We start from the raw sequence: 21,850 nt of genomic DNA, 5'->3' as shown, positions 1-21,850 counted from the left end.
AAGAGTTGGAAATAATGAAGGAAATGGATTTGCCCACAAACATCAAACTAATCATGTCTAAACTGCCTTTTAGACTAAGAGAAAGATGGAGAACTATAGCTTGTGACATATTGGAGAGAAATGGTCAGCGAGCTAGATTCAGTGATCTTGTGGCCTTTATGGAAAAACAGGCCAAGATACTTTTGGACCCCCTTTTCGGCGATATAGGAGAGCACCCCAACAAAAGGGTTGTCAAACCAGCTACAGAGCACAAACAGCCAAGGTCAAAGAGTTTTGCGACATCAGTAGCAGTTACCACTGATGGTGAAATAAAAATGCGTTCAAATGACAAGCCATCCAAAAGCGACAGTACACCTACCTACGATGCTATATGTGTGTTCTGTGAAGGCAAACACCCCACTATGGATTGCCACAAGTTGAGGACACAGCCACACAATGACAAAGTAGACTTTTTCAAGAAAAAGGGCTTCTGTTTTGGATGCTTGGTCAGGGGCCACATGAGCAAAGACTGCAAGAAAAGGATGACATGTGAGGAATGTCAAGGGAGACATCCCACCATCTTGCATCTGAACAGAGTAGCTATGACGCCAAAGGAGGCCTTCATTAGCAGTGCTCAAATCTCACTCAAACCTGGTATAGGAACAAGGGCCGGCAGAGAGTGTGCACTCCCCATTGTTCCGGTTCAAGTGAAGGTCATGAAAGGAAGTAAAAAGGTGTTGGCCTACGCCTTTCTTGATCCGGGGAGCTCTGGGACATTTTGTACAGAAAGACTAAAAAGACAGTTGAACGCAAAAGGACGTAAAACTGAAATACTCCTGCAAACTATGGGACAGGAGAAGACTGTCACCAGTTATGAGTTATCAGGACTGGAGGTAGGCAATTTAGATGGGGACGTTTTTATCGAACTCCCGCATGTCTACACCCAGAATTCGATTCCCCTGTCAAAAGAAGACATGGCAACACAAAAGGATCTAGCTAAGTGGTCTTATTTGAAGGATGTCCAAGCTGCAGGAACTTGATGCAGAAGTTGAACTCCTTATTGGAGTAAATGCCCCAAAAGCACTAGAACCGTGGCAAATCATTAATAGCCAAGATAATGGACCATATGCAGTGAAGACTGTATTTGGATGGACGGTCAATGGACCGCTTGAACCTCGCACCTCTGTAGTGACGTCCGGACAGCCAAAAGTGAAAGTCAGTCGGATCTCAGTCACGGTGCTGAAGGACCTTTTAGTACAGCAGTACAACCATGATTTCCCAGAGAAAATCTATGAGGAAAATGACATGTCTGCTGAAGACCACAAGTTTATGCAGCTGATGACAAGCTCTGTAACCCATCAGAATGGACACTACTACATGCCACTTCCACTGCGCAACAGGAACGTGGTTATGCCAAATAATCGCGATATGGCGAAGCATCGCGTTTTGAACCTGATCAGGAAGTTCAAGTCTGATGAAACATATGCATTGGAGTATAAGGCTTCCATGGATGATGTCATCAGAAAGGGCTATGCCGAAAAGGTTCCACAACCAATGCTTCAGCGGGAAGATGGCAAGGTATGGTACATACCCCATCATGCAGTGTACCATAAAAGAAAGAAAACTATCAGGGTAGTATTCGACTGTTCATCGACATACAAAGGTACATCCCTCAACAGTGAACTCATGCAAGGACCTGACCTGGCGAACTTACTAGTTGGTGTTCTGCTAAGATTTCGTCAAGAGCATAGCCATGATGGCAGACATCGAAGGTATGTTTCATCAGGCACGTGTCCATCAGGATGACTTGGACCTCCTGCGGTTCCTGTGGTGGCCGGAAGGTGACACAACCAAGAACCTAGAGGAGTACCGGATGACTGTTCACCTCTTTGGTGCTATATCCTCACCAACATGTGCAACCTTTGCTCTGCGCAAAACCGCTGAGGACAACGGGCACAAGTTTGGCGAAGAGGTCAGCCGAACAGTCAAAAGGAACTTTTATGTTGATGACTGTCTCAAGTCTGTCGCGACAGATAGACAAGCCATTTCCCTCTCTGAAAATCTCAGAGACTTGTGTTCTCAGGGCGGATTCAAATTGACTAAATGGATCAGCAACAGCCGTGCGGTACTTTCTTCCATTCCCGAGGAGCATAAAGCGAAGCAAATCAAAGAACTGGACTTGGACAGAGAAAAGCTTCCTCTGGAAAGAGCACTCGGAGTACAATGGAATATCGAAAACGACACTTTCACCTTCAAAGTGGCTCTCAAGGACAAACCCCTTACTCGTCGAGGCATCTTATCTGTCGTAAGCTCTGTCTACGACCCCCTGGGATTCGTGTCTCCATTCACCTTGAGAGCTAAGCAGATCCTCCAAGAACTTTGCAAAACGAAGTGTGGATGGGATGATGTAATTCCTGAGGTGTACGTGACAGCATGGAATAATTGGATTTCTGAGGTGGAGCAACTATCTGAATTCCAAATTGACAGATGTTGGAAGCCAAAGAACTTTGGACAAGTTAAGACCGCCCAACTGCATCATTTCTGTGACGCCAGTGAAAAGGGCTATGGCAGTGTAAGCTACCTCCGATTGACCAATGCAACTGGGAAAGTTCATATTGCGTTCCTAATGGGGAAATCTAGAGTAACACCACTAAAGCAGATGACTATTCCAAGGTTGGAGCTTGCCGCTGCCACACTCGCGGCCAGAATGGATAGACTGTTGAGGTCGGAACTGGAAATTGAATTGAAACCTTCAGGATTTTGGACAGACAGCGAGTCTGTGCTGAAGTATATCAGAAATGAAGTAAGAAGATTTAACATCTACGTGGCTAACAGAACTTCTTTGATCCGTGAGCTATCGCACAAAGATCAGTGGAGGTTCATCAGATCAAAAGAAAATCCAGCTGACGAAGCCTCACGAGGGTTAACTGCTGAGGCCTTCTTAAAGTCAACAAGATGGATTCATGGACCAGAATTTCTGTTTCAAACAGAAACTGAATGGAGGAAAACTCCTCAAGATCTGGAGTACATATCTCCCGATGATCCTGAGGTCAGAAAGGAAATCAGCGTTAACACTCTGAGGGTGGATGACATTAGCCCAACTAGAAGATTCATTGAGTACTACTCATCTTGGAACAGAGTCAAGAGAGCTGTAGGTTGGATACTAAAGTTCAAGGGACTCCTACAGAATCTCAGACAAAAAAGGAAAATACTCACACCCCCAGACAAACCGCTCAAACAGCGGCTAAGGTTCAAACAGACTTTAGTCAAGTTACCTAAGGACCAACCGATGGATCAAAATCAAATTACAAGCCTGAAAGTCAAGGACTTAGCTGAAGCAGAGAAAACCATCATTTGCTTTGAGCAAGAACGATTCTTTAAACAAGAAAAGGACCTGTTAAAACAAGGAAAGTCATGTACCAAAGCCAGCAGCTCTATCCGTAAGCTAGACCATATCTTGGATATGGACATCATAAGGGTTGGAGGAAGACTCAATAAGACGGCTATGCCGATGGAAACAAAAAATCCGATCATTCTACCCAGACAGTCCCATATCTCTCAACTTATCTTACAGGAAATTCACCAGCAGGTCGGCCACTCAGGAAGAGGTCACATGCTCTCCAGACTCAGGCAGAAATTTTGGATACCTTGTGCAAACTCTTTAGCCAGAAAGGTAATCAAGAACTGTGTTTTCTGTCGACGCTTCCAAGCCAGACCTGGAGAACAGAAAATGGCAGACCTACCTTGTGACCGTGCTTCACCAGATGAACCGCCATTCACTCACGTGGGAGTTGATTACTTCGGTCCAATCGAGGTAAAGCGGGGCCGGTCGCAGGTAAAACGCTGGGGAGTTATCTTCACGTGCCTGGTGTGCCGTGCTGTCCACTTGGAGGTGGCAAGCTATCTGGACACTGATTCCTGCATAAACGCCTTGCGCAGATTCATCTGCCGAAGGGGACCTGTGTCGAGCTTCAGATCGGATCATGGAACCAACTTTATAGGAGCAAACCGAGAGCTAACAAAGGCCCTAAAGGAATTGGATCACACAAAGATACAAAATACAATGCTGAACGAAGGAGTGAGATGGACTTTCAACCCTCCCACTGGAGCCCATCACGGCGGAGTTTGGGAGAGACTGATACGTCTGGTCAAGAAAATCCTTCTTTCAGTCCTCAAGGAACAACGGTTGGATGAAGAGGCTCTACAAACCGCCTTCTGTGAAGTCGAGGCCATTATGAATGACCGCCCGATTACTACGGTAACAAGCAACCCTAATGACCTGGAACCTCTTACTCCAAACCATTTGCTCCTCCTAAAAACAAAACCAGTCATGCCACCAGGACTCTTCCAAAAGGTAGACTTGTACTCCCGCAGACGCTGGAGGCAAGTACAATATATTGCGGACCTTTTTTGGAAGAGATGGACAAACGAGTACCTTCCCCTTATGCAAGAGAGAAGTAAATGGTTGAAACCAAAAAGGAACCTCGCCAAAAATGATTTAGTCTTGATCATGGACGATACCGCTCCCAGGAACTCCTGGCTGCTTGGCCGGATTATTGAAACCTTACCCGGATCAAAAGGTCTTGTGCGAAGTGTGAGGATCAGGACTAAAACAAGTACTTTAGAGACACCAGTAAATAAGCTGTGTCTTCTCTTAGAAGCTGAACATTGAATAACCTAAGACTGAGGGTAGGTGCATCTCAAATCTGAAGAGATCAGAATCTTGCACCTACTTCAAGAAGATTTCATTTGCTTTGATTTATTGGCTCATTTTTTGTTTTGAAGTAATTGTAAGACGGCTAACAATTAGGGGCCGGTATGTTAGAGCCAATTTAGTTATCTATATTTTATTTACTGTTTTGGACACCCGTTGCTGCCCCCCGCTGCTTGAGCTATGCAATAGAACCCACAGGGTGCGGGAACCCCTTGATTAAGGAATGTCAGACAGACTGTCGGAAGACAGTTGGACAGGGGGAAATGTTTGGAGCCTGAGTGAGGACGGCAGCAAACAGTTTTTTGACCACGAATATAACCTGATTTAGAAAGAAGAAATTAGAAAGTTTTTGTTTGTTACTTTTTACTGGACTAAACTTACATTTATACTGATTTATTTACACTACACAGCGAAGCTGATCGTTTGATGGTTTTTAAGTTTGTTTTGTTAAAACAACGCTGTTATTACAAACAACCGGACCCTTGAATAGTAACGTGCGTCTCAACTTTAACCGTCTCCGCGCTGGCTGGCGACTTGAAAATAAAGGTAGGACAAGTCTCCATAACAATTACAGATGCCATCTATGGGAGCAGAAAGACCATCTGTGTGATCAGCCATCGTTACCTGGAGAGTGAATGGTGCTCTAAAGAGATCCAGATGGCCAGGTGGGGGCGCCATTTCTCTGACAATTCAATGCAACATCCTGAATGTTAATTTAACTTTGCGGGTCAGATACAGTGTGCGTGTAAAATAATGTCTACTTTACTGAGGCAGAAGCTACTTAACCACTTCAACCCTATAGCGTCCCCATTCTGGGGGAATATTTGTGATGCATTATGATCTTGTAGTCTACTTACGGTGAAGAGATTTGGGGTCTAGGGAAAAAATATCTCCTGATTCTGTGGCTTGATGTACAAGTACATCCCCTGGACATGACGCATAGAATGTCGCAGGGACCCCATTTCAACCATTGGTGCTGAGTGCCAAGCAGGGAGTCATTAGGTACCTTTATTACAATCTTTGGTGTGACCCGGCCAGGGGATTGAACCAGAAACTCCCAATCTCAGGGCGGACACTCTAACCACAAGGACATTGAGCTGGTACAAACTGCAACAAAGCTGTGCTGAAGTTTATGTTACTGCAGTAACATAAACATAAAAAACACCTGCATATGTTGCTAAAGTTCTAAATATCATGTACATGTCTGCTTTCACATACGCTATATCCTCTATATAAAGGAGAAAGCTACTTCCGCCGCTGACGCCACACCCACTCCATGCATTTCAACCTCTCGCCGCTGACGCCATACCCACAGCATTGATTTCGACTAAACACAACAACTACAAATGTAATGTCACCACAACACCAGCCACAACGTGCGCACTGAATTTACGGGTGCCGTAGGGTACTTCTCATTGCTCACCACACATTTTCCACCTCGCAACATAATTAATTGTACTCACCACATTACGACCACACCGGACGGGGAAACACCTTCGCACCGTTTACCGTCAGCACAACCGAACGCCGACGGCCACAGCCGAAACAACACGAAGCGGTGGCCATTGAAATCAGCGGTCTTCGCTCGCAAAAGTATGCAAGGGATAATGCATGGGGAGGTATTATTGAGATTTAAAGCCCTTCCGGGCGAATAACCACCATTATCCCGCTTATTACACGGCTACGTAATAAATACATAAATACATTTACCCAAAAGTAACAACAAAATGAAGTATTTCCTTGCTTACGGCAATGAAAGTATTCCATAAGTATTGGCCTGGGCGGACAAGTGCGCCTCGGAAAACAAATGACCCACTAAAAAAAAACTCGCCCCAAAACACACTCGCCCCCCATTCTATATACTGCCAATTTGCCTGTAATACCGCCGGAATTGCCCCGGGGCGACTGTGTTTTGGGGCGAGCGTTTTGCAATTTCAATCGATCAAATAGAATCACTTTTCGCTTATTGCATCGTCTATTTCTCACTTCAAATCTTTTCAAAAACATTCTTGAGAGCAACGTTTAGTTGTAAATGACATTGGTTGTTTGTTTACATGCCTGTCATGTTGGATAAAGCATACAAACAAGCTGCACAGGTTAAATCTCCACACACACATTCAACTATGATCGACACACAGCCAGCAACAACAACAAAACAATATTATGGCCTACCTTTCTTTGTTTATGCACAAACAACAGATAAAGACGGCGACGCGACCGAACGTGTGCGGCGTGGGGGGGGGGTTGGGGGGGGCGAGGGGAGACGACGTAGGCCTAATAATAATAACAATAACGCTAATCTATTGGCTCACCACCATTAGCCACGACGCCTACTATGTGTGTGTGTGTGTGTGTGTGTGTGTGTGTGTGTGTATATGGCTATTAATATATATTCCATATATGTTATTATATAAAAATAATTTACACACTACAATTATTATTGCAATAAACTGTTAGATATCATAATATTACACATTACAATAATATGTATTATTAAGTATATTATATGTTATACTATAATAAATATTGTAATTAATGATATTATATACTATATTATCATATATTATTACATATAATAATATATTATTATATCATGTCATATGCTGTATTATAGTACACAATAACACATACTTACAGTCACATATAAATGATATATACAATACAAACATACATACTATTATGACATATCAATACATACATATTTATATATATTTTTCCATATCTATACTCAGCCATAAATGAGCCAGTATTCACAATGCCTCTTTGAAAGGAACGAAACCCCACGATCCGCCTCCCTTAAAAGAGCCATAATTCCCATCTCTACTGCCCACTCTGTGCTGCAGCGACACGGACACAGACAGAGGGACACGGAGGGACCAACAAACGCAAAGCCCCGTGTCGCGGCTGGCGTCTCGGGGGGCCCGAGACGCCAACTAGACTCTAGTTCTATGTAAAGGGATTTCACTTTCAAAAAAACTTTTGGTCATTTTCAGGCTTTTGTGAGCCCCCCAGACAGTTTTTAAGTTGCTTGATTCAGTATTTAGATATTTGATATTCATTTTATCAGACACCTATACAAGTAAGACGCACGAACGCTGGAAGCGAACGCAGCTTGACTGTAGCTGCTATATTTCAGCCACACTGTAGTGCACTCTGGCGCACTCTGGTGGCTGCACACAGGCAGTGCAGAAGAGCGTGAGTCACATGGGGGCGCGAGCCAATGAGAGCGTGAGTCACATGGACTGCACACTGACACACACAGAGCCACAAGCCGAGCACGGTTACATAGTAGGATCCACTTGGGCGGAGGCGCGCTTCGCACGCCTCCTTCCGCATTCGCAACAAACCATTATAACTTCTAACTACATTTTCAACATCTTAGATTCATCAAAAAAACCCGTCCTTGGTTACGTGAGGGGGCCGTGTTTTTATATATATATTTGAAAATAAATGAAAAAAGTTATTGTAAAAACACGGTCTCCTCACGTATTAGAAGGACAATATCAGTCACCAGAACCAAGGACGGGTATTTCCGATGAATCTAACATGGTTAAAATGGAGTTTGAAGTTACAATGGGTTTGTATAGGAAGGGGGCGTATCTGATAAAATGAATATCAAATATCTAAATACAGAATCAAGCTACTTAAAAACTGTCTGGGGTGCTCCCAAAAACCTGAGTAGACGATAAAATGACCCAGAGTTTTTTTTTAAGTGAAATATCCCTTTAACCTGCTTTCTATCTCTTTCCCTTTTCTTCCACTCTACCTCTGCCCCCCTCTCTCTTCTCATGGAATACTAAATGATGGAGCGTGCACGGAAAACTAAATACTGTATTTCATCCACTGCTTTACACATGTAAACGGTGATGTGACAAATAATAGTGATTTAAGGTTCATTTCCTCTCCCCTGTTCAGGATGAGAGGAGATGATACATTGATCCTGGTGTTTGTGGAGGACATTCCAGCTCAGCAGTTGTCTCCCTACTATCACATGAGGAGGCTGGTGAAGAGGCACACCTCCCTGAGCTGGTCCCAGGCTGGACAACACCCTGGACTGTTCTGGCAGAACCTATGCAGAGCTCTGGAAACACCACACACTCATCTACATATAGATATATAGATCTAATACATTTTCTGTACATCTGTCAGTGTGTTTGCATAGCTCGCTTTATGTGTACATTGTACTATGTATAGATAGGATGGATGTGTAAACAGTAAGTAAACTCCTGGTAAATCTTTCTATGAAACCCATGTCTATTATATGCATTATAAAGATACATTTGACTTATAATGCATTCGAAACAAACTGGAGCCCTGATGGAATGCATTGAAGTCAATGGGCCAGGTGGACAATGCATTATGAATAAACACTATTTGAATTGATATGCCGATGACACCCAGCTGATCCTCTCATTCCCCCCCTCTGATACCCAAGTGGAGGCACGCATTGCTGCTTGTCTGGCTGACATCTCGGAGTGGATGTCGACAAACCACCTGAAGCTCAACCTGGACAAGACCGAGCTGATGTTCCTCCCGGGGAAGGGCTGTCCGCACCAAGACATGGCCATCACCATTGATAATGCTGTGGTGACCTCAACTCGGACTGCGAAGAATCTGGGTGTGACCCTGGACGATCAACTGACGTTCTCGGCAAACATCGCATCAGTGACAAGGTCCTGCAGATTCCTCCTCTACAACATCAGGAGGATTCGCCCCTTCCTCACGGAGAAGGCAGCCCAGGTGCTCATCCAGGCTCTCGTCATCTCCCGCCTGGACTACTGCAACTCCCTCCTTGCTGGTGCTCCGGCATCTGCCATCAGACCTCTGGAGCTTGTTCAGAAAGCTGCGGCTCGTCTGGTGTTCAACCGCCCCAAGTTCTCCCACACAACCATCCTTCTCCGTTCTCTACACTGGCTCCCCGTAGCGGCTCGCATCCAGTTCAAAACCCTGGTGCTAGCCTATAGGGCAGTGAAAGGAACAGCTCCTCCTTACCTCCGGGCTATGGTCGATGCCTACACCCCTGCCCGACCACTTCGGTCTGCCACCTCGGGGCGATTGATTGCCTCGTCACTCAAGGGTCCTTCTGGCCGATCCACACGGTCACGACTCTTTTCTGTTCTGGCCCCACAGTGGTGGAATGAACTTCCCACTGATGTTAGGACAGCAGAGTCACTGCCCATATTTCGCCGCAGACTGAAAACCCACCTCTTCAGGAAACACTACCCTTCCTCTCTGCCTGACCTACTTGTTGTTAACTAGTTGTACGAACGCTTGTTTTCTATTGCTGTATTGTTTATTGGATCTTGTTTAGTCGATACACTTACTTGTTTTAGCTCATTCTCATTTGATTTAGCTATTTTGTCTCATCTGTTTAAGGAAATAGGTAGCTGATATATTGCACTTTTACCTTAGCACTAGGTATACTCTTGGTTGCTTGTTTTTGCAGAAAATGCACTTAAGACTTCTGGTGATTAGTAGTTTCCGTTCCCTACCTATGTTGAATACACTTATTGTAAGTCGCTTTGGATAAAAGCGTCTGCTAAATGACTGTAATGTAATGTAATGAATGATTGCGAACTTTGCCAAATAATCGGATGAGAGAAATAAAAGAAGACATACAGCACTGTATCACACATTGTTTTCTGATATGTGATTGTATCATTTTGCTTGTGTATATAGGAAAAATATACATAGATGTGTGGACATGAAATACGTCTAGAACTATCCACGTAAAAAAAAGTCAACTCTATTGGTAATAGAAGAAAAAAAAAGTGTTTTCTTGAAAGATTTTTCAATGTTTAGATCAAACTATTTTCCGACTTTCTTGTTTTTTCTGACTTTATTTATTTGTGTTACTTGACAACTTCCTGTGTTGCCTGTTCATTTTCATCCAAGCGAAACAAAGACACTCGTTGCCTTGTTTTACCATCAATATCCGGGTGACATTCATGTGTTAGGGAAGCAGTTTGGTGTTTATATGTTAGATATTGAAATCCATCAGTTGACTGCAGGTGAAGCTTTGTCATTGTTTTGTATAATCTTGGTTTCAACAGTTATCCTCCCGTTCTCACAACTTTTTAACTTGTTTATATGAAGCAAATTGTTATTTAAATATACTCTAGATCTCTAAGACCGACAATGAATACTTGTTAATTGCGTAATGATTTTCAGTCACAAATCTAAATCTTGTCTTATATATATTTACTTTTCATTTAAAAAAAGAAAATCTCCTTGAAATAATTTGTGAACATTTTTATCATAGCCATTGAAGATCACATGCTATCAGTATTTACAGCCAAATCATATCAATAACCAGAAAAGGTGCTCCTCACAGCGCAGGTCTCCGCCAGGTCAGGTAGGTTATTGTGGCTTCCTGGTGGCGCTATAATAAGCCAATGTGAAAAGGGTTCCATTTCTTCTTAGAACTTTCACGGCAATCGGACACTGCATTAATGATTGAGGCATGTTGTTAGAAAAATGTGTTTTGCTAAATTATCCCTGCTGGTGGCGCTACAACAGGACAATGTGAAAAGGGTGGCATTTCTTCCTCGGCCTAGTGGGAATGCACGCTGATGTTCATGATTTGTGGCATTTTGTTCAAAACGGACCTCTCCTGCAAACTTTGGAAGCCAATGTTAGCCAAATAGGATGGAATGTGAGAAATCTGACAGATCTGTGTTGATCACATGACTATTTTTGATTGAATTGATTGACATTTTTATTAGGCAAAAGAATGTAAAACAACACAGTTACATTTATAATGCTTTTGTCTAAAAGGTCCGGCCAAAAAAGTCCTTGCGGACTTGTTTCCGTTGGGGTCCTTGAATTAATTTCATAGGCATATATAGTAGCAACCAAACAGTTCAAAAATCAACATGAAAATACAGATAATACAGAAAAAAATCACACCCTGTGTGAAGTGGGCGGTGTCTTCCTAGCTAACCACAATACTGAATGGAGTCAACCAATCATGTACAAAAGATAAATACATTTATTGAAACACTCTTTATGATGGACAAAACCATAACTTAAAAAAAACAAATTTATGTTTTTTTTTAAAGTTATGGTTTCTTATATAGGGCTATGCACATGTGTCATGTGACACTGGCCAATGCCAATCCTGAATAGATTGTGATTGGCCAATCGCAGCGCAGGATAATTGTACACATTTCCAAACCTCACTTTTAGGGGCGGTTTCACTGCCCAAGATATTTGTACATTTTTCCAAATCTCACTTATAGGGGCGGTTTCACCGCCCAAAAATCACACCCAGTGTGAAGTGGGCGGTGTGGTCACAGTGGTCATCACAGTGATGGAAGTTCACTTAAAGAAAAGTAATATTGTGGACCAACCATTGTACACCCCTAACAAAAAAAACAACACATAAATGTGTTTTTTTTAAGTGCATAGTCCTATTTATAGGGCTATGCACATGTGTCATGTGTTCACTAGCCAATCACAGTCCTGAATAGACTGTGATTGGCCAATCACGGTGCAGGGTTAGGGGGGTGCAGGGTTAGGGGGGTACACTGGTGGTCAATCACAGCGCAGGGTTGGGGGGGTGCAAATCCCAAACCTCACATATAGGGGCGGTTTCACCGCCCAAAAATCACACCCAGTGTGAAGTGGGCGGTGTGATCACAGTGGTCATCACAGTGATGGAAGTTCACATAAAGAAAAGTAATATTGTGGACCAACCATCGTACACCCCTAACTTAAAAAAATATATAAATGTGTTTTTTTTTTACTTAAAAAAACCCATAAATGTGTTTTTTTTTAAGTGCATAGTCCTATTTATAGGGCTATGCACATGTGTCATGTTTCACTAGCCAATCACAGTCCTGAATAGACTGTGATTGGCCAATCACGGTGCAGGGTTAGGGGGGTACACTGGTGGCCAATCACAGCGCAGGGTTGGGGGGGTGCAATGGGTGGGGGGGGGGTACAATGGTGGCCAATCACAGTGCAGCGAATGTTGATGTCCAAACCTCACATATAGGGGCGGTTTCACCGCCCAAAAATACCACTATGTACAAAAAAAAAAGCATGAAAAAATAAAATAAATTACACCCTGTGTGAAGTGGGCGGTGTCTTGCTAGCTAATCACAATACTGAATGGAGTCAACCAATCATGTACAAAAAATAAATACATTTATTGAAACACTCTTTATGATGGAAGAAACCATAACTTAAAAAAAACCAATTTATGTTTTTTTTAAAGTTATGGTTTCTTATATAGGGCTATGCACATGTGTCATGTGACACTGGCCAATCACAGTCCTGAATAGACTGTGATTGGCCAATCAGGGTGCAGGGTTAGGCGGGGTACATTTTTGGCCAATCACAGCGCAGGATTTGTTGTACAAATATCCAAACCTCACTTATAGGGGCGGTTTCACCGCCCAAAATATGTACAAAAAAAGGGGGGGGGGAATGCATGGAAAAATAAAAATTATATACAAAAAAAGCATGAGGAAATAAAAAATATGTAAAAAAAAAAGGGGAGGGGGGGGGTAGTCTTGGGTTTGAGGAGATATAGAAGTAGGGGTCATCTGTCTACAGGGAACCTGGTACTAGCTCCTCTTTAGGCCTCCAGAAAGATGAGTTTTTAGGGCTGTTTTGAATGAGCCCAGCGAACTGCATTTTTTGAGGGATGGGGTTAGACTATTCCATTCCTTGGTGGCTGTGCTATAGAAGGAGAATTTGCCCATGTTTGTTTTATGGGTGGGTGGTACCAGATTGTTGTTTACGCTCCCTCTAGTTTCGTGGCTGTGGGTGTCACTAACTTTTTCAAGGTATTTATACAGATATGCGGGTATAGGGGGCATTTCGGGCAAATCTGCATTTACAATTTTGAAGACCAGACCCATTTTTAGTTGTTTAACCCTGTCTTCCACCCTGAGCCAGCCTAGGCTGGCAAAGTGAGTGGGAGAGAGGTGGGTCATGGGCCCCAGTCCGAGAAGTAGTCGAATCAGTTTGTTTTGGGAGGTTTGAAGCTTAGTCTTCAGTGACACTGAGGTGTTGGAGTACCAAGAGGAGCTAGCATAGTCAAAAAGGGGCTGAATCAGGGCCCCTGAGAGGGTCCTGAGGGCCTGAGGGTTGACAAAAGAGGAAACTCTGCCCATAAATCTGGTTCTCTGGTTTACTCCTTTGACCACCTTTGTTGCCATGCTTTCACCTGTCAGGTATTTGTCAAGAATACATCCCAAATAGGTCATCTCTTCTTTGCTAGTGATGATTGTGTCATCGACTTTGACCTTGAAGTCATTTACCTTCATTTTACTGAGGGAATGTTTGGTCCCAAATAGAATGGATTCAGTTTTCCCAAGGTGTAGTGACAGTTTGTTATCGGTAAGTCAGGTACGGATTTTTGAGAGTTCAGAGCTGAGAGCTTCCTCAACTTGCAACTTGTCCTCACCCGAGATCAGGAGTGCCGAGTCATCAGCGAACAGGAACAGTTTGCAGTTACAGGCAGCATTCATGTCGTTAATGTATAGAAGAAACAGTAACGGCCCTAGAATGCTGCCTTGAGGAACCCCGCAGCTCACCGGGAGGGATCAGGACATGGTTCCGTTGATGTCAACCACTTGTTCTCTACCCTCCAAGTAAGATCTCATCCAATTTAGTGATGTGCAATCAAAACCAAACGCCTTCAGCTTATCAAGTAGAATTGCGTGGTTTACAGTGTCAAACGCCTTTTGGAGGTCCAGCATGACCATGCCGCAGTATTTGCCCGAGTCTACCTCACGTTTGATGTAATCGGTCAAATACAGTAGGCATGTGTGAGTGGAGTGGGATGTTCTGAAGCCCGATTGGAATTCAAACAACAGTTTACGCTCGCTGAGGTAGCTGTTGATTTGTTCTTGGATTGATCGCTCTATAACCTTTGAGATGGAACAAAGGATGGGAACAGGCCTATAGTTGCCAGGATCTAGTTTGCTTCCTTTTTTATATAGAGGGATTACTCTTGCCAATATATATGGTACTATAGAGATACTGTGTACCGATTTGCGTGATTTTTGGACAGAATCTGTAGGAGTATTTTTTTTGCACAAATCGGCCTCCTGGTGGCGCTCTAAAAGGCAATCTCGGCCATGCCTTTCGGCCTGGCGGAGACAATGAAGGTTCATATTGTTGCTGTCGAGCCTGGTATCTCCATATTTAAACTTCATTTTTCCATAAATGAATGCCCTACTTCATCATACAAGAGTGTCGCACAAAAGTAGTATAGGTTAGTAGTATAGTAAGTAGTAATAAAAAGTACAAAAATAGCCTATCTACAAGCTCACAACGTGTCGCGATGGGATGCATTGTGAGCTTATGGATTGGATTTTTCACTATTTTAATATGTTTATTTATGCTTTAAATAATAATAAAAAAGGAATGGTTTTGGACAGGTTTCCACCCGACAGTGACAATATTGTAAGGGAATGTTGGATGCTGGAGTCATTGCTGTTTTGATATTGTAATAGCAGAGTCAAATTATTATAATGTTTGATGGATGTGCCTGTAATTGTCATTTTTGTAATGTTTTCCTTGCTGTTTTTATTATCTTGTACTGGAGCTATGGAAAGCGGTGGGGAGGGCAGTGGGCACACACACACCACACACCACAACCCACACCCCACACCCCACACACCACACACACACACACACACACACGCGCACACACACACACACACACACACAGGCACACACACACATAGGCATAACGTTACAATAATTGTATTGCATCGATACAACGAACTACTACTTCTAGTGAATTGCAGATACAGTACACTTTATGAATCAATAAATGCATGGAATCTCTGTATGCGTGTCAAAGTTTTTGTGCAAAGTTCATGTCTTCCTCTTTCACTTCTCTTCACTATATATATATATTCAGTTCACAATGTTTTTATTTTTTTTATCTAAGGCATCAGTGGTCAAAAGCAGAGCCTTCTTTTAGAGAGTTGCGCCAATGAGGGGTCAGAAACAGCGTCGGTCACGTGGTTCATGTAGCTGGAAATAGTGACAAGGAGCCGTCGACTTCAATGCATTCCATGAACTTCCGGTTTAGGGATTTGTCACTATTCGCCAATGTATGTGTATGTAGAAGACCTGGCCCGAAGAAGTGAACGGAGTTGGCGTAACTCTCTAATAGATGACACTGGTCAAAAGGACTCCCATGTCACATGATTTCTCAAATGATGCTGCTTCATTCCTCTCTGATTAACACACAGGAAGAATGATTGTCTCCAAGTTCTAGGAGCTACGGTAGGATTCAATATTTGAAAATGTTTGATACATACAGTACCAAGTCCATAGTGCTCTGAGAATAATCCTGGGAACTACAATTGCTTGGGATTTTTCTGCATTATATCTAGAAGTTTGAACTTGAAGGATTTTGGAGGGATTCCACTTCGTAGAAGAGGATCATCTTTTCTCTGACATTATGTAAGTATCAAGCATATCTCTGCTGTCGGGCAGAAACCAGCTATGTCCAAAATATTAACTTTTCAGGAAATGAAAAAGAACAACAACATGTTTTTTAGAATGACACAATACTGCCTCATCAAAGTTGATTCTAGTCAATGATGATTGCTCACTTTACATGAATTGCATTCACATTGTTTAACCTCTTAAAGGGATAGTTCACCCCCAAAATGACCTTTTTTCTACCGATTAGTCACCCCATGGAGACTTGAATTCATGGATATTTTTGGGCGGTGAAACCGCCCCTATATGTGAGGTTTGGATATTTGCACACCAAATCCTGCGCTGTGATTGGCCACCAGTGTACCCCCCTAACCCTGCACCGTGATTGGCCAATCACAGTCTATTCAGGACTGTGATTGGCTAGGGAAACATGACACATGTGCATAGCCCTATAAATAGGACTATGCACTTAAAAAAAAAACATTTATTGGTTTTTTTTAAGTGAATCACACATTGTGGGTGGAAAGGGTATTAAAAAAAACACATTATTCTTTTAAGTGAGCTTCCATCACCGTGATGGCCACTGTTAAATAACAACAGTGACATAGTGCTCCAATTCCACATGCTGTGATTGGCTAGTGAGACATATGATGAAATTAATCTAAAACCACTTTGATGTGACACTAGTATATTTAACTTAGATGCTGTCCATTTCGTGAGAACAGTAAAAAAGAACTCAAAGATCACTATGGCTGAAATGAGAAAAGGGAAAACCGATATTGAGAAGAAAATAGAAAGTCTTCCTAGAACTGGCCCTTTCAGATCAAAGGATATATCATAAATGGTTAAAGACAGAACCGTTGCACATCGGAATGCACATCGGAATATGACTTTCATAAAGAGTGTTTCAATAAATGTATTTCTTTTTTGTACATGATTGGTTGACTCCATTCAGTATTGTGATTAGCTAGCAAGACACCGCCCACTTCACACTGGGTGTGATTTTTTTGTTTTTGTCGCATTCCGAAGCCAATAATTTGATGGTGGAAAGATGCTAATGTCTCCGGTAGGAGACACAAAGGAGACTCTTTGTGTCTCCTACCGGAACCGCTGCCGGTCATCAAATGATCGGCTCAGGAATGGGTCAAAAATTAAAAAATATCCATGAATTCGAGTCTCCATGGGGTGACTAATCGATAGAAAAAAAAGGTAATTTTGGGGGTGAACTATCTCTTTAAGGAAATAAGTAGCTTTGTAGCCATGTGGCCCATAGGCATTGGTTACTATTGTTGAAGTCTTTGGTATGACTCCGTCAGGGATTGAACCCCGACCTCCCAGTCAGGGCAGACACGTTAACTCCAAGGCCACTGAGATGGTGTTTAACATGTATGGGTTCTCTACCCTTGGGTTTCAGAATCTGGTCTGTCTCAACCTGTATTCTCATCTAGATGTTGATATACTGTACAGAGTACATGTGCACATTATTGTGTCCAAGAAACAACAGTTAGTCATGGTAATTCCTGTAAATAATTATGTGTAAGCAGCTAGTTCTAGTCAACAATTCAACACTGCACCCTTCTATCTTGATTATGATATTTTAAGCATCTCTCTCTCTCTCTGAACAGTGTTGTATCAACCAACCAGTGTCCACAGCTGAATTACTTCACCAAAAGTGACCCTGAAGACAGCAATGATGCCACCGACAGGAAGCTGGCACCGTTTCCCCTTCTTATTTCTGCTGTGCATGCTTTATCTTAGTCCCATACTGGCTTACTTCCTCAAAGACTGCACTATTCTTTACTCTGACAATGTCACTGCTGGTGTTTCAGTGGATTGTGAACATTGTTACCTTGTTAACATACCAGATGAAATTCCCAGAGACGTTACATCATTAACACTGTCCTCTAATTTAATAACTCATGTAGATGACGGGGCTTTTGTCAATTTGGTGGAACTTAAAGATCTCCATATGAACCATAACAAACTAACGACACTGACAGACAATATGTTTCAGGGAATGTCTAAACTGTTGCTACTGCGCTTGGATATGAACTATATCGAATTAATCAACCCTGCTGCCTTCCAGTCACTCACCAACTTAAAGGCACTAAATATCGAGTACAACCACTTACATCAAATGACAGATATTATCACCATCTTACAACTACCACGCCTAGAGGTGCTGAACATCTCAATTCGTGAGTTAGTGTCTTTTCAGTCAAAAGATCTACCATTAAACATGTCCTCTGAGCTCAGGGAGTTGAGAGTAATGTCACAGTCAATTAATAAGTTTGGCATCACAACAGCTGTATTTCCACATCTTAAGACAATCGACCTGTCAGATTGCTGTAACAAAGGATGGGAGTGGGATATACCGGACAAATATTTTGTCAGGAATATAACTAAGGTGTATCTAAGTGATTCCATATCTTTTGACACACTCAGAAAGTCTCTACAGAGCCTTGATTCACTAGAGTATCTACAGCTGGTTTTTATGGAGCAGTGGATCGACAGAGGAATCTTAACTACTGCATGCAAAATACCCACACTGAGGACACTTGACCTACAATACATCAACATTGCCAACCTAAGTAAAGAAGTGTCACCTTGTACTCAGCTAACCAACCTGGATCTATCCTTTAATCGTCTCACTGACCTGTTTAAGGATTCAATAAAACAAATGAAGCAACTGCGTCACCTGAACCTTTGGGTTAACCAACTTTCCAAAGTGCCAGACGATGTTAAGCATCTCTCCATGCTTCAAATCCTAAACCTGAAATCCAATAATATCAATGCTTTAGGCTGCTTAGACTTCTTAAATCTAACCAGACTCACACACCTTCACCTAGATAACAACCGCGTCTTTACGCTCAAACAGTGTGTTTTTCAACACCTCAGTGAGTTAAAGGTTCTAACTATGAATGCCAATTTCATTCAGATGTTTGGCGATGCCTTCAATAAAGGTCTACAGAAACTAGAATTCTTGGACTTAAAGAGGAATTCCTTTATATCACTCAATAGAGGGCATTTTAAAAGTCTGAAATCACTCAAGCACTTGGACGTGGAATCAGATATGGTGGTGAAGTGGGAAGGCGCTGCTTTTGTAGGACTAGATGAACTTGAAACCCTTAGTCTAAATTCTCACTTTCTCCTTAATTCCATTACAAATCATTCTAATAAACCAATTAACCCTGATTTACCATCGCTGAAGAGCCTGAAGTGCTTTACAATACATTTTCCTTTTCCGTTCGAGTATCCTACATTCACCACATTTAAAAACACACCGCAGCTGAAGGCTCTTACCATCAGGAGCAATAATTTGCAACACGTGAAGCCAGCGGTATTTGACCCAATTCCAAACCTAGAGGCTCTCGATCTCTCCAACAATAATCTGATGTCCCTGAATTTCCTGGCACAAGCCAACTTGACTCGACTCTCTTGGCTGGACCTGAGTCGGAACGAGTTGACGGTGATCAATGTCTCTGTGTTCAGTTCTCTCCCTGCTCTCAGGTATGTTAACATGAGTGACAACCCTTTCGCTTGTGATTGCTCCAATTCTGACTTTCACCAGTGGGTGCTGAACAACAACCAAACACAGGTAGTTGGCGCTCATCGCTACACTTGTGGCTATCCTCTGCCTTTAAAGGGAACCAGGTTTCTGGACTTTGATGTCCATTCCTGTTGGATGGACGCTAGCTTCATCTGCTATATTTCCTCCACTGGTGCGATTGTGCTAACTCTGCTCACATCCTTCACCTACCACTCCCTGAGGTTGCATCTGCTCTATGCCTACTACCTCTTCCTGGCTTTCCTTTATGACGCTAACAAAAGAAAGAAGGGGGCTCCTCAGCAGTACGATGCCTTCATCTCCTACAACGTTCACGATGAGCTCTGGGTGTACAGAGAAATGCTTCCAGTGCTGGAGGGAGAGCAGGGCTGGAGGCTCTGTCTACACCACCGAGACTTCCTACCAGGTAAATCTACTGTATTTGTCTCTTTCTGTCACAAACACTTATAAACAGGAAGGGACTGCTTTCTGTCGTCATCTGATGCATTGCCTTGTCTGTAGTGGCAATATGGCTATCAATATGGTTATCTCTCTATCTATCTATCCATCCATCCATCCATCCATCCATCCATCCATCCATCCATCCTTCCATCTCTTGAAAACGTTTTTAATCTGGTTTGATTAATGTTCTTGTGTTTTGTTTCCAGGCAAACCCATCATAGAGAACATTACAGATGCCATTTATGGCAGCAGAAAGACCATCTGTGTGATCAGCCGTCGTTACCTGGAGAGTGAATGGTGCTCTAGAGAGATCCAGATGGCCAGGTGGGGAGGCCATTTCTCTGACATTTAAGTCAGAGAAATGGGAAAAGCAAAGTCATGCTAATTTAACTGGGGTCCAGATTTACATACATGAAACGGGCTGCACAGTAGTAGGTCGGAGAGGCTTATTGTCGGTATCGAGAACCAGGGAGTCTATCCCCGTTTCGCAATGCGCAAGACACTTGCCCACCCAGATTGTCCACTGTCAGGGGGAGTGGAACCGGGAACCTTCCAGTAACAAGCACGCTCCTCTACCCTAGGCGACCGCTGCCCCCTCTTTGATGTAGCTTATATCAAGGCAAAAAAAAATGTGTCCAAAATGATATGTACAAAGTTTGACTGACAGTACATTTTCTTTCCTCTCCTGTGTGCAGCTACCGTCTGTTTGATGAAAAGAAGGACATCCTGATCCTGGTGTTTGTGGAGGACATTCCAGCCCACCAGTTGTCTCCCAACTATCACATGAGGAGGCTGGTGAAGAGTCACACCTACCTGAGCTGGCCCCAGGCTGGACAACACCCTGGACTGTTCTGGCAGAACCTACGCAGAGCTCTGGACATGCCACACACTGATCTACATATAGATCTATAGATCTATAGATTTGTCAGTATTCATTCAGTATGGCCTTTTAATTGATTCCATGCCACATAACCCTACGTGTGAGCAGTGAAATGTTGTGCTCCAGATGTTTAATTTCTAAAGAATACTATATGTGCTTTGTTGCTGAAGATGGGTCTTCAGCAACAAAGCACATATAGTATTCTTTAGAAATTTACACTTCTACTTCACTACGTTCCGTAGTGAAGTAGAGTTACTTTGCAAATTTTGATTACAAAAATAAAACATTACAAATGATTAACCACTTGATCCTTATTTTATAATTTGTCTATTCAAAAATAGCCAATCTACAAGCTCACAATTATAGATCAGCTAGTTCTGAAAAAGTTTGAAAATTTGTGAAAAATATGAGTATTTTTTTAAAGTCAATGCTTTTGCACTTTCACTTAAGTAAAAGGACACGTCCGGATTAAAATAACATATAGCCTTTTTTTCCTATACTTATATTGATCCCAAATGACTGGCCATGGGGTCTATTTGCAGAATCTGTTATTAACTTATTAGTTATCATTACACACGCATTCCATGCCTTGGTTGTCCCACACGAGCTGCCACAGTCTCGTAAATCATGTTTTGGGGTGAGCGTTTGGCACAACTGACAATCAAAGTGACAGTACTGGCCAATCACAGCACATCTTTTCCGGGACTTGGCAAAACAAAAAAATCACCTTTGACCTCAACAATTAGCATAAGTAGTGATATTCTTATGGGCTCCACTCTATGCTATGGGGTCTGCTGGTGATACTGGACGACAGGGGCAATTCTGCAAATAGACCCCATGGCCAGTAGGA

The 21,850-nt window shown here is 42.7% G+C and overlaps 1 protein-coding gene across 1 annotated transcript; it reads left to right on the top strand.

The window, feature by feature from the left end:
* Positions 1 to 1,407: 1,407 nt before the first annotated feature.
* LOC308076403 (toll-like receptor 4) lies at positions 1,408 to 21,032 on the top strand (the record flags this gene model as incomplete). Its single annotated transcript, XM_080416637.1, has 8 exons — positions 1,408 to 1,557; positions 1,781 to 1,951; positions 3,690 to 3,793; positions 5,287 to 5,358; positions 8,609 to 8,749; positions 19,421 to 20,085; positions 20,327 to 20,444; positions 20,816 to 21,032. 8 exons carry the CDS (start codon positions 1,408 to 1,410, stop codon positions 21,030 to 21,032), a joined length of 1,638 nt encoding a protein of 545 aa, XP_080272763.1.
* Positions 21,033 to 21,850: the final 818 nt, after the last annotated feature.

Source organism: Gymnoscopelus braueri, assembly GCF_963280865.1.
Source record: "Gymnoscopelus braueri genome assembly, chromosome: 20".
NCBI lineage: Eukaryota > Metazoa > Chordata > Actinopteri > Myctophiformes > Myctophidae > Gymnoscopelus > Gymnoscopelus braueri.
Note: the sequence above shows the minus strand (reverse complement) of the source record. Positions and strands in the feature narration are given on the sequence as shown.